The following is a 13,668-nucleotide window of genomic DNA, read 5'->3' on the forward strand; positions in this document are numbered from 1 at the left end:
AATGTACCCTGTGAAGCTGTGCAAATTATGAAGCCTTCTCATCTCAACCCTCAAACACATCCGAGAAGGACACTCGGCTCTCTCGGGTCAGGCCAAGGAGGGACGTGGGTGGTTGGGAGGAAAAGCACTTAGACAACCAACTGTGCTGCAGACTGAACTCTTGAAACGTGACTTATACTTGAAAACACAACTAATTGACAATATTTTCTTTTTTTCTTTATGTTCATAGACCTTTATTTTATTTATTCATCTCTAAGTGGTGCTGATAATCGAACCCAGTGCCTCACACATGCTAGGTAAGCGCTCTGCCACTGAGTCACAACCCCAGCCCTGAAAATATTTTCTTTAAAATGAACAAAGCAAACCTTCTACAAAAACAACTGACAGTATTTGTAGATATAATATAAACTTTCCAGCAAAAATTAGATTCTTAGAAACTTTGTATCCACCACTTTGAGCGTGACAGATTCCCAATATTCAGAGACTTTTCCAATGAGATTTGATGTGATTTTTTTTTTAATACAGCATCATGAAATATCTGTCCTGGAGATCCACACAACTCAGTGAGCCCATATCTTTCAAATAAATGATGCAAGCTGTAAAATAACGTACTAGGAAAAGATCCATTTCAACTGCAAGATAATCTACGGGACGTTTATGTGACCATAAACCTGAAAAGGCCACTAATGCCTTCTCAGATTCCACGTTGCAACCAATCTTGAAGGACCACTGGTTGGGTTTTGGTGTAGTATCAAAGACAATCTCCACATTTATCAGAAAGGGCAATTAAAATACTCCTTCCCGAGTGCGTATGTCTGGGGGAGACAGGACCGTCTTCGACCAGTTCCACCAGAACAACGCATGGAACACGAGGCAGGAGGAAGCCAACAGGGTCCTCTGGGAAGGTGCGTATGCAAGAGGTTTGCAAAATAATACAACAAACTACTCTTCTCCGAATTTTTTGTTTGTTTAGAGAAACATTTCATGAAGTGGGTTCACTGCTAGTTTAAAACGAATAAATATTTTGAAATTTTCTCAGTTTGAATGTCCAATATAGTAAATAGCTTGTGTGACTAGGGCTCTTTGGAGTCCCCAATAATTTCTAGCAGTAAAGGGTCCAGAAGGCGACCACTGAGTTTGTTGAACTTGGAGCAATCGCTACAGTGAGTGATGACGTCTACCGTGGGTGTCAGTCCACGTCACCTCCACCCAGCACCCTGAAGGTAGGGACCGTGGATCCTTCATTTTCGCATCTCTGCCATCAAACGCAGCACTTGATACACAAACACAAATTAGTTACCTTACAGTTCTGGAGGCCGGAAGACCAAGGCCAGCAGGGCACCTGGATCTGCACAGGGAAACTTTCTCTCCTTTCATGTACCAACCTCCAGAGGCTGGCGGCAAGATGTGGCTCATGGCCCTGGTCACACTGACCTGCAGGGCATGGCTTGTGTCCCCAGGTCACATTGACCTGCAGGGCATGACTTGTGTCCCCAGGTCACACTGACCTGCAGGGCATGGGTCATGGCCCCGAGTCACACTGACCTGCAGCTCATGGCCCCGGGTGACACTGACCTGCAGGGCATGGCTCGTGTCCCCGGGTCACACTGACCTGCAGGGCATGGCTCGTGTCCCCGGGTCACACTGACCTGCAGGGCGTGGCTCGTGTCCCCGGGTCACACTGACCTGCAGGGCGTGGCTCGTGTCCCCGGGTCACACTGACCTGCAGGGCGTGGCTCGTGTCCCCGGGTCACACTGACCTGCAGGGCGTGGCTCGTGTCCCCTGGTCACACTGACCTGCAGGGCGTGGCTCGTGTCCCCGGGTCACACTGACCTGCAGGGTGTGGCTTGTGTCCCCGGGGCACACTGACCTGTTGGGTGTGGCTCATGGCCCCCGGTCTCACTGACCTGCAGGGCGTGGCTCGAGATCCTGGTCACACTGACCTGCAGAACGTGACTTGTGTCCCCAGTGACACTGACCTACCTCCCTGACACGTTTACCCCTTAACTCTGGCCCTCCTTCCTCCCTCCCTGTGACCCTGTGATGACTGTGTCACCCAGGGTAATACCTCATCTCAAGGCCCCTCGCTTCCTCCCACCCACAAAGCTCCTTCTGCCATTTAAGTCCCTTCTGCCACACTTGCAGGTCTGAGGATTGGGGTCTGGGCATTTTGAAGGTGGCCCTCATCCTGCCTACCCCAGTCACACACTAAGGTAGTGCCCAAAAAACAAAGCAGAAAAATACCCCACCATTTCCCCCAATTTTAAGCTTCACCAGACCAGAATAAAAAAGAAACTAAGAACAATGATTGTCCTGAAAGAGAAACTCAGTGGTCAAGAACGAAGTGGGAAGAATTGATCTATTTTATTTAACGCACACGTCTGTAGCCTTTGCCAAGTTCCAGCACCACCTAGTGTTTTCCTGATATTTCCTCATTAATCCCATAAAAATTCTAGACCACTTTACAATAGCTGAAACTCAGCACAGAGAGGTCACATGACTTGCCCAAAGACACACAACCAGAAAGCGGGAGAGCCTGGAGCCAGGACTTGAACCCAGATGTCTGGTTAATGTCCATGCTTTTAAGCACCGCGCTACACAATTCCAGGGGACTTCGCTGGAATTTCATACCATGCCCATGTACTGCCAATCCATAAAAACTGAGGATGCTGTCAACAAAACAGTTGTCTCTAAAAGTGAGAGCTAAAAAGGAGATACCCTTCTGGATGGTTCTGATCTCTTCAGAGACAGGAAGAGAGTCAGGAAGATAATTCATTTTTAAGCCCATTACAAAAGAAGAGGAACGAAGCTGCAAACACAGAAGAGCAGCGTTGGGCAGCCAGAGCTCGGCAGCACAGGAACAGAGGGGTCTGCTTTTTCTTTCCTGACGCAATGGGCTAGGAGGCTGTCTCTTAACAGCCAGCCAGACGCAGAGAGCAGTACCCAGAGGTGTGGCTCCCTCTGCGTGAACAGGACACCAGGCAGGGCATTCAGAAGGCAGTCTCTCCAAAGGTGGCTTCAAGTACCCCCTGCCCTGTTCTTCCAGGAATTCCTGAGGGTCTTGCTTGAATGGTGTATTTCCATTTAACGCTCAGAGACAGAACCCAAGACTGGCTTGTACCGAAAATGTGGGCGAACTCTACTCCCCAGCTTCTGCCCTGCCCGACGCCGCCTGGCCCTCCTTGCCGAGGGGCACCCCTCACTACCAGCCCGCCCTCTTGCTGGCCACAGGGCATTATTCTGCCTGCTACGCCCCTTAAGGTGACCTGTGAGGACTGACCACCAGCATATATGGCTTCCCAGTGCTGAGATCTGTTAGGTTTTGCAGAAAACCGACAGTAATGCATTCACTCGCTCTTTCCCCAAAACTATTTTTTTATTATTTATTTTATGGGGACTTCCGATCATTAAAAACAATACAAGACCAAAGCAATGAAGCCATGGGGGTGAAATAACAGAGCCCACAGGCTGGTGCGAGTTCTCAGACCACACTCCAGAGGTCGTCCAAGGAGCAGACGAGTCCTCTGAACTTCAGCCGAGGCAGGCAAAGCCAGGCGACACTCGGTTGGTGGCATCTTCCAGATGTGTGCACCACGAGCGGAAACTCCCGGGGGCCAGGTTTCCCATGGCCTGGCCCAGCGGGCTGACCGGCCTTCTCCCAGGAGAATACCTGCCGCCTCTGCAGGCCACCGCTCTGCGGGACACTCCCTCGCCTCCTTCAGGCGCAGAACCTGTGCACCAGCAGCGCCCAGATCAAAGGCCACCGCCCCCAGAATCCTCTCTGGGACACTTGCGCCGTGAGTCCAGTCCCTCGACTACACTCCTCTGCGCTCTGATTCATCTTCACACGCCCAGGTCGGATCCCAGCTCCAACCTGTTCTCTTCACTGAAAAAGTGTTTGTTCCTTTTAATGGGAATTATTATTCACAAGTATTTTACTCTTTCCACTCAACGATACGTTTCTTGAGATTAGACAATAACATCTATTGTACAATCTACCAAGGTCGAATGTGTGAGTGAATGAATGAATGACAAGGGAGAGAAAAAGGGAAGCAAATTCCCGATTAAAATTCAGCAAGGGAGTTAGTACCCAAGGATCTCAGCTCTCTCCACAGCTAACAGAAAGCCACCCGCTATATTCCACTGACACTCCGAAACCTCCTTTCAGAATGCTTCTAAGAAACTAAATAATCCTGAGACCAAAGTTCCAAGTCCTGGCAAAGCCAATATTTCCCATTCAGCTTTTTTTTTTAATGAAAAAAAATGCACCACCCTTCCTTAGGATACTAATGTTTTTACATCTGGGAGTCTGGGGTGTCAGCCAGGCAGACTCAGTAACAGCAGTTTTACACACAAACAGCGCGTTCTCTGAGCTAAATGCTATTAGTCATCCTAAACAAAATGCCCTTGCACTCACAAGCAGGAGACGAGCAGTCAGGCCACATCACAGCCAGCTCCTAAGACTCTCCCCTGGTGAAGAGCCGCATGGGGGACACGTGCATCCCCGGGGGCCATACATCCAAGAGAGCAAACTGACATCTAAGTGGCTTCTGGTAGCTCGAGGCAACAGCACGCAGACTTCAGAGTGGCCACCCGAGAGGAACCTCAGGCCACAGCTACCTTCACCATCTGGGACGCACTGGCTGGGTCTGCACTGGCCCAGTGGGAGCAGGAACCCTGGTCTTTCCTGTTTCACCTCCCATTAAACATACCCCTAACCCTAGAAGGCATCAAGAGCTGCTTAAGAGACAGAGCATGCGTCAAAGCCTCGAGTCCAGAGTTGAAATAGGACCTGTTCAGGAACTCTGTGTCCAATGAGACTTCCCCAAGCTACTGGAAGTGTTCAAAAGATGGCAAACACTAGAAAAGGGATTTTCATGTCTAAATCATAAAAGTAACATGAATAGGATCCCAGCACAAACAGGCCTGGCACTCCGGGCCCGCTCAATGGTGGCCTTGTTGGTGCTAAAAATAACACTGGCCTCTGGGGAATTACAGTGGTAAAATTAAATCTCCCTGTGAAAAGTCTTTACAGATGATATTTCCGCTCCAGTCAAATACGGCTCATGCATATTCCCTCTTCCTGTGGATACCAGAACAGGAATTCAAACCCTTGAGGCAAAAATCAAAGAGTCATTCACTTCTTAGGGGGCAAAGGAACGTCATCCTGAACACTGGTGGGTTCTCAGCATCTTCCTGTGCTCTGCTCCTCGGGGACTGCGGGGCCCGGGGAGTGAAGCTGGTGACTGGGGGGTCCTCCGCTTTCCAGTGGACTCACCTGCTGAATGGAACATGTCTCCTGAGCCCGGCTGAGGAGTAAGTGAGGTGAGGTAGCCAGTCCACTGGCTGCTTTGTGACCACTTTGAAGGATGGTAGTGGCACAAGTTCCCTAACGGAGAGAACACCCTGCCCAAGCACAGCAGTTACCCTTTGTTATTATCTCTTTCAATTTTCAAGAACTCAGGGAAAGGGGCTGCTCATGTCCAGGTCCCCCTCCTGCGGACTAGTGGCCACGAGGCAGGGTGCACGCCCTGACCAGGGCTGCTCCATGGCAGCCACCCTGGCCCAAATCACCTGAAGGAGGCAGGCTCACAGCAGGACCAGGAGAGGCACTTCCCACACCCATCAGGCAAGCCTCACTCGCTGTGGACTTGAGACCCATTTCCCTAAGCGACAAATGTGCGGATCAAGCAGCCTCCAACACCAGCAGGACCCCTCTTTTCTAGAAATACACAGAGCCTAAACGGCAGCTCTCAACCACTTCCCTGGCTCCCTGGGACGTGTCATTGTGACTAATACTTCCTTAGACACAGATAGAGACAGATAATTTTTTTTTCCCCCTCCACTCAAACCTAATCAAGAGACTAAGGTTAACCAGCACAAACGTCTGGATACTGACCAAAACCGAAAGTAGACCACAAGTCCTAAGCGCCATGTGGCTTGTCCCCAGGGCCTCCCACATTCTAACACTCAACAGGGAGGAGGTCAGTAAATATTCCACTGGAATGATCAAAATACGACCAACCAGTTAACGCTTTCTTCCTCCTCCTCCTCCTCCTGATATTCTTAGAAGGCAGGTCTTCTCTTCCAGGAAGTCCTTAAAAGACAGAGAACTGGCCTTTCTGGACAAGGAAGCAAGGCCATCCTTCCCTCTTTCTAAGTATCCAGATGCCGTCTAGAAATGACCACTGCTAAACATTAGCCAGGGTTGTGTTAGTAACTGTTTTCCAAAGTCATTTAAATTTTTATCTGTGCAAATTAATTTTTTTTTAGAATGAAAACAGGATTACTGTTTTTTCCTTCACTGCAAAAGCAAATCAAAGTAAGTTTAATAAAATGTTAAGCTGCAAAGGAGGAGAATCAGGTTCAGAATTCCTGCCACATAGGAGCTGGGTCGAACCCACCGCCACATAACCTCCTCCACCTCACAGTGGATCCTGGTGGGAGGAGTCTGGTTCTCTGCGTGGGGAAACCAAGGCCCAGGGACTGTGCACAGGCTCCCACAGAGGTGGAGTCTGAGCCAAGGGCTGGGTGTAGACGTTTATGTGGCAGGCGATCCCCAGAGCAGCAAAGAGGAAGAAGGGCAGAAGCAGCCCATGCAGGGTGTGAGAAAGGCAGCTGCGTGCACTGGGGTGCCCCCAGGGTCCCCCTGAAGAACAGCGTGCAACGCCTCTGCCAGGGAAGGGAAGAGGGTCTGGCCCGGCTGGGAGGCTGTCCTCAGGCCCCTGCTCAGAGCGGCCGCAGACGCAGGCTTCTTTCCACGCAGAGATGTCATGTACAGATGAGAGGCTCGCTCCTGCTTTTCCCTGCCTGCCCTGTATCTTACACCCACCCCGCCACCTTCAGGATGAGCAGGCTTCCTCCTGAGATGTTCACTCACAGGCAGTTAGCTTCCTTCCCAAGGGGTGTCGCTGTCCCCAACAGAAAGAAAAATAGTCATGTTTGCAAAGCGTGTGGAGAGACAGGCCCGTGGCTGTTTCCTTTCCGGCACGAGCACGTTGCTATGGAACGGCCGTCTGGAGCTCAGGAAGGGGACCAGCCCTAAAACCTGGGCAGAGGGCACGGCACACTGCCTGGGGCACTGTCACCCCGAGGAACACAGTCCCATCAGGAAACCAGGAGGGAAGGAGTCGGTGGCCTCCCTGGCGGGCGGGGAAGCCCCGTCCAGGGAAGACGTCTGTAGGTGTGGGCGCTGCGGCCGTGTCGAGGGGCACGGGCAGCAAGACCAGCCGTGGACAAGCCCCGCTGAGGCTGGCTAGCCGAGCGACCTAGGCACACAGCTCTCGGGGAAGGCACCAAGGTCCAGCCCACCCGAGAGGCTCCTCGGACGAGGACGAGGGCAGCTGTCTGACACCCAGGGCCACCTTCTCATCCTGCTTCTTTGCCTTAAGTGGTAGACAAGCCCGCTCACCTGCTTCATCCTGCTTCCCCCTTTTGCTGCTTTCTATAGGAACTCACTCCCAAAGGCATAAAAGTCTTACAGACTCTGCAGTGGTTCCTTATTGTGATAAAATGCAGACGTGTAACACAGGAAGTCACACGTCCCGCAAGAGTAATGAATCCACCAAGGCGACACTCACACAGATTACATGGAACACTCAGGCTTGTGACAGCAACCCAGCAGGTTGAGTGATGGTCCTAATATGCCACGTAATTAATGAGTTCCATCATAACTTTTTGTTTTATGACACTCCCTTTTATATCCCAATCGTCGATTTAATGGCATTTTAAATGGGAGGAAAGCCCCGAGAGAGGAGGGGAAAGCATTGGAAATCTTATTGAATCACAAATCTTACAATCTAATTTTTTAATTCCCAAAATGACCTAATAAACTTGCCTTATAATTACATCCATCTTAACAGCTTCTCTTTTGGACTTTTCATTCATTTTTGGTAATCATGCAAAGATTTGGATTGAAAACCACTGTCATTTTAGTTAAGTACAAAAAAGACTTAGTGGGTTCCCAGCATGAAGACCCCATAGGGTTCTCTGGACAGAGGGATACTCCCCATGTTCCCAAATAGCTAAAGCCTCTAATTTACTAAATCGCAGGTATAGGAAATATGCATGAGCAATAACCTCAGAAATTCAAGCCTCTGAATGATTTCCTCAGATGGAAGTTTTACCTGGAGAAAAAGACACTGGCATCAAATATTTCAGTTTTGGGCCTTCACAAGGTTTTGAAATTCACAACATATGTCGAAAGTTTCCTGCTTCCTGAGAAAGCACCACCTAACAAGAAATGAAGCATACTGGCTGCTCCGGAAGCCAGCACGGCGCTCACCCCGGCTGGCCCGAGACCCTGCAGAGCAAGGAAACCCCTCCACCTCCGCATCTACACAGGCTTTCACTTGACCTGCCTCACAGGCAACTGTGTACTAAATACCATGGGTGACTCTAAAGAGTCTGCGATTTTAAAGAATATTCTATGAGAAAGTAATTACTTTGGGGGCTGGGGCTGGGGTTTGGTTTAGTGGTAAAGCACTTGCCTAGCACGTGTGAGGCACTGGGTTTGATCCTCAGCACCATGTAAGTGAAATAAAGATATAAAAAATAATACTACTTTCTATTTTCATGAAAGCACCGTAACTACCAGAACACACGCGGTCTTGCTAAGGTCTAAGTTTGCAAGCAGACCAGCAGCCCAAGACTGGTCCCTGATATCAGCCACTAAGGAGGAAGATGATGCAGACCTACCATTTGCTGTATTCTTTTTAAAGTTATCCAAGAATTCCTCCAGCAGTTGGGACTGGTTGGGAGAGGGCAGCAGACTCTTCTGGTCCCTGGAGAACAGGTCACTGTCTGACCAGGAAGTACCCAGGGGTGCTTTTGTGTGCAGAGGCCGGGCAATCAGAGTGAGTCCGACACTCTTCTCAGAAAACAGGGCCTCCATCTGCTTGAGGTCAAGGTCAGACACGGCTTCCCCATTCAAGGTCATGATTTCATTGCCCTTTCTCAATCCTGAGAAGCAGCATGGGGAAACAGGAAGAAAACAGGTTACTGAGATATTCTGAAGGCTGCAAAGTCAAACCAGGTACCCTTAGGGACTGTTTGGCCTGTTGCTTTCCTCAGAGAAAATACCACCTCGTGCAGTGGCTAGAGGCCACTGGGAGCTAGCATTAGAGGGAAGAGTTTTAACATGACACGATTTGGGGAGCCACTCGTTCGTGTTCTGATGGTAAATCCCCTGGGAAAGGGCGTTTGCTTTATCTGTGTCCGCCTGCCCCTCACACTCTCTCCCTCCATCTGTACACGTCGACACATGCTCTTTTAAAACATTCACACACATGCACACGTGCTTTCTGTATATATATTCGTGCATATATGTATTTCCAATTAAACTCTTAAGTTTACTTTAAAATGGCAGGAGAAACCATTTTTTGATCAAACAAAACAAAAAACGTCACAAGGTAGACTGCATTCCCACAGTTTGAGACTAAGAGAGAACAGACGTGGTGCCACACAGACCTCCCCCATATGCCAAGCCATCAGGGAGAACGTCACTGATAAATATCCGGCTGAGATGCTGGTGCTCATCCACCTGGGCTGTGACTGCAAACCCTGGGAATGAAAAGAAAAGTTAAATTCACCTCACCCATTCACTGCTCCAACCCAATTGCAAATATTTTCTTGAATATCTAATCTCATAAATATGGTCTGCTGAGAAATTCTAAATTACAACCATTTTGAAAGACAGATATCTAGCAGGGGTAGAAAAAGAGGAATGCGTCAGCCCCGAAGGTCTAAGACACAGGGGTGCACGAGCGGATTCAAACGTGATCTTATGCTCATGGCCATGACAGCACTATTTACAACAGCCCATGGGGGGAATGGCCCAACCGTCCAAAGAACGTAATAATGAACAAAACATAACACGTACATGCAATGGAACATTACCCAGCCTTAAAAAGGGAAGAAAAATAGGGCACATACTACAACAGGGATGAACCTACAGGGCACTGTGCTAAGGGAAACAAGCCAGGCACCAAAGGACAAATATTGCATGATTCCACTTCTAGAGCTGTCAAATCCATAGAGAGAGAAAGTGGAATGTCGGCTGAGAGAGGCCAGGGGAGGAGGAATTGGACAGTCCTTGTTTAATGGGTCTAGAGTGTCAGGAGTGCAGGATGAGGAGGTCTGGAAATGGATGGTGGGATCACAAGACACAGAAGTGAGTGTAGCTAGTGATACACAACAGCCCACTTAAAACCGTTAAGATGCCATCTTTGTTACGTGTATTTTGCCACAACTAAAATTTATTTTTGAAGTCACAACCAAAAGATACTTCTTGAAATAAATTCAATTTAGTTCAGTACATTTGTTGAGAAGGTGAGAAACGCCATATGGATACAGAGCTGGCCCTAACAGATGTGCTAAACTCAATGCGTGTCCCTCCTCTAAGGGCACCTCCCGACTCTGAGAATGCCCTCCTCTGATGCCACGGCTGGGTGCCAAGCTCCACCAGGTTTGGGTCCCATAATACGGGGGTCAATGAGGACAGTGTCTTGTTTCCTTCTGTCTCCTGGTGCCTCAAGCAGAGCCTAGCAGATTCCAGCCACCAAAGGGAATCTCTGCAAGTGTCTTCACTCAGTCATTCAAATACAAAGAAGAAACACAAATGGCGGACATGGAAAGCAGAGTGAAGGACAACAGAAGTAGACAAAAGGCCAAGAGAGCTTCAAAGGAAAAACTAAGATGACATTTGAGTCAAAACTGATTATGTAATTAAGAAACAAAGAGCAGCCAGGCGCGGTAGCACACACCTGTGATCCCAGGGGCTCAGGAGGCTGAGGCAGGAGGATCCGAGTTCAAAGTCAGCCTCAGCAAAAGAGAGGCATTAAGCAACTCAGGGAGACCCTGTCTCTAAATAAAATACAAAATAGGGCTGGGGATGTGGCTCAGTGGTAAAGTGTCCCTGAGTTCAGTGCCTGATACCAGACAAACAAACAAAAAGGAAACGGCAAATCAAAAGAAAGAAATTTTAACATATTATCAACTTGTGTCATTTTAAGGAAAACACTTATGTTATATCAATGTATTTCTTAACAACAGATAGTTTTTCTATGGAGATATTTATGGATCATTATCTAATCATTGACTTCCTACTGTAAAAGACAATAATATCAATCCTCAACACTGCATATAAATAAATAAAATAAAGGTCCACTGACAACTAAAAAAAATTTTTTTAAATAATAAAAGACCAAATGAACTTTAAGATCTGAGCACAGTTTACAAAGAGCTTCGGGTCAAGTTTCAGTACAAAGCCAGAGAAATGGAAGAATGAAATGTCACAAAGGGATCTTGGAAGTACTGACCTGTAATTGTCAAAGTAAGGGAAGAGAAATACAAGCAGGCAGATCAGGCTTCTTCAGGAAAATTAGACCTTTACTCAGTTCTTAAAGGACAATACGAATCACAGCATCAGAGAGAAGTGACAGGGAAAAGAAAGGGAAGGACAGAATTCCAGGCAGGTAAAGAAGTTAAGGGCAAAGATACTACAGAGGAAAAGGAGAACCGTATGATTCATGAGTTAATCTGCTCAGAGCAGCACCTGGCTCCCAGGGGATTCAGTGTTCTTACTACCAACACTATAATTTTTACATTCATTCCTTCCATTACTTCGGCCTTGTTCCCCAGAATTGATATATTTTAGTCTACTAATATGAATAGTAATGGAAAAAAAAAAAAAAGAGAGAAAGGAAGTTCAGAAACTACTGTCATATTCTGAAAATGTGAACATAAAACAACCAGGTCCAGAGATGGGGGTGGGGGCCAGCCCCCCGCTCTTACCAAAGCCAGACACACTCCCAGTCTTTGTGAGCTGCACGTCATAAATATCTAGAGGGAAGACTTCTATGTCATCGTAAACCTGCAAAAGGCCAAAACAACAAGATCGGAGGGTTTGATATTTTGATATCTCGGAAAATTATTTTTGACATGATTTTTTCATAACAAGAAAACTGTCAACAAGATAACATTTTAGTTATTTTGGTTCATTTCCAAACCATGTGTGATATTTAAACAGTTTTCCCTCAAAATTACATTTTTCAAATCCAAAAGGCCTCAGATATGATTCAGATTCCCTTTTCTAAAGTGAATGCACTTGCCTGTTCTTGCATGTATTCACACGGGGCAGGAACATAGCACTGGAAGCTCTCATCGACTAATTTTCGAAGCTGAAGGCCATAGTGACTGGGTTCCAACTGCCTCATCTATGAAGAAAAACACAGGTATTCAGACTTCAAATGTTCTTTCCAAATTCATCATTGTTCAGCAGGCCCCTTAAAAAACAAAGTAGAAATCTCTTTTTTAAAAAGACTATATAAGTCAGGCATAGTGGTGCACGCCTATAATCCTAGCGGCTTGGGAGGTGAGGCAGGAGGATTGCAAGTTCAAAGGCAGCCTCAGCAATTTAGAGACCCCCTCAGCAATTTAGCAAGACTCTGTCTCAAAATAAAATAAAAGAGGGCTAGGGATGTGGCTGACTAGTTAAGGGCTCCAGGGTTAAATCCCTGGTTTCAAAAAAAAGGACTATATAATTTGCTGAGTTTAAAACTATAAAAGAGCTCAAATTTTATGTAAGAAAGAAGAGACAAATAATCATTTCTAAGAAAATTTTCTCTAAATTATTTTATCGTTAAATAAATGCAAGGGATGCACTTTTAAGACATTAGGGAAAACAAATCTGATAGTAGAATAAACCTGACCACCACAGCAAATGCTCTCTTTATATGTTCGTTGAATGTAACTTTCAGTGGATTCCCATGACTAAAGTAGAGAAATTTGGAAAATGTGAACAATCTCAGGTTCCAGAGACCTCAAAACTGGGAATTTCCCACCACACAATTTCTCGAAAGAAAAATGTGCAAATACACAGTCTCTCTCCCCCACCCCCCCTCTCATTTTCAACACTGAGAAATTTACTCAGGCCTATGTGCCAATGGAAATTAACTGGCCCACTATTTATTACATCCTTTAACACTTGGAAAATCCAGCAGTGCAATAATTTGTATCACTGGTATAGAACAACACTTTTTTTTTTTTTTTAACTCGCATACTAGAGCAAAAGGCAAATAAGTTCCTGAGGCTGCAAGGTACATAGGTGAACATAGAATCCTAAAGCTTCAAGTTCAAGTGAGGACAGAGGACTAAAAGCAAACATCCGCCTCGTCTATTGCCTGCATGTGCTACAGAGTTACCGACTCCACAAGTAACCTTTTCTCCATTACACACAAGCACTCAACTTAGCTACTTAAGCTCTACCGCACCACCTGGTGGTCGAACAGCCTCTGAGCTGCCTTTGGGAATTATTTCATCTCTCTGCAGATTGTCTTTACACTTTTCATATACTTCCTTTTCAGACTGGGAATAAAGTCTAGTTTGAATAATGAATAAAATATCATCTCATATCGATCTCCATGAAGCAACCATGAATGGCATCGAGTTACTTATTTAGTCTGGTGAAACCAGGTAAAAGGATTTAAGATAATATCAAAGCACTTCACAGTTGATGCCACCTTTACAGAGTATCTCCAAGTAACTGAAGTAGCAACACACATGAGGATCATCGTGGGTGTAAAGGTGTTTAGAATTTAGGTAGAATTCTCAGGTTCTTCATGACTTAGCAACTCATTCCACTGACAGGATCAAAGAGCCGAGTGCAA

At 46.9% G+C, this 13,668-nt stretch overlaps 1 protein-coding gene across 1 annotated transcript in view; it reads right to left on the reverse strand.

The window, feature by feature from the left end:
- Tiam2 (TIAM Rac1 associated GEF 2) overlaps positions 1–13,668 on the reverse strand; it is a 218,392-nt gene that overhangs the window by 50,069 nt on the left and 154,655 nt on the right. The window contains 4 exon segments of the mRNA XM_047557396.1: positions 8,699–8,962; positions 9,470–9,562; positions 11,795–11,873; positions 12,112–12,216. Coding sequence (XP_047413352.1) covers positions 8,699–8,962; positions 9,470–9,562; positions 11,795–11,873; positions 12,112–12,216 — 541 coding nt within the window.

This window comes from Sciurus carolinensis, chromosome 7 (genome assembly GCF_902686445.1).
Source record: "Sciurus carolinensis chromosome 7, mSciCar1.2, whole genome shotgun sequence".
NCBI lineage: Eukaryota > Metazoa > Chordata > Mammalia > Rodentia > Sciuridae > Sciurus > Sciurus carolinensis.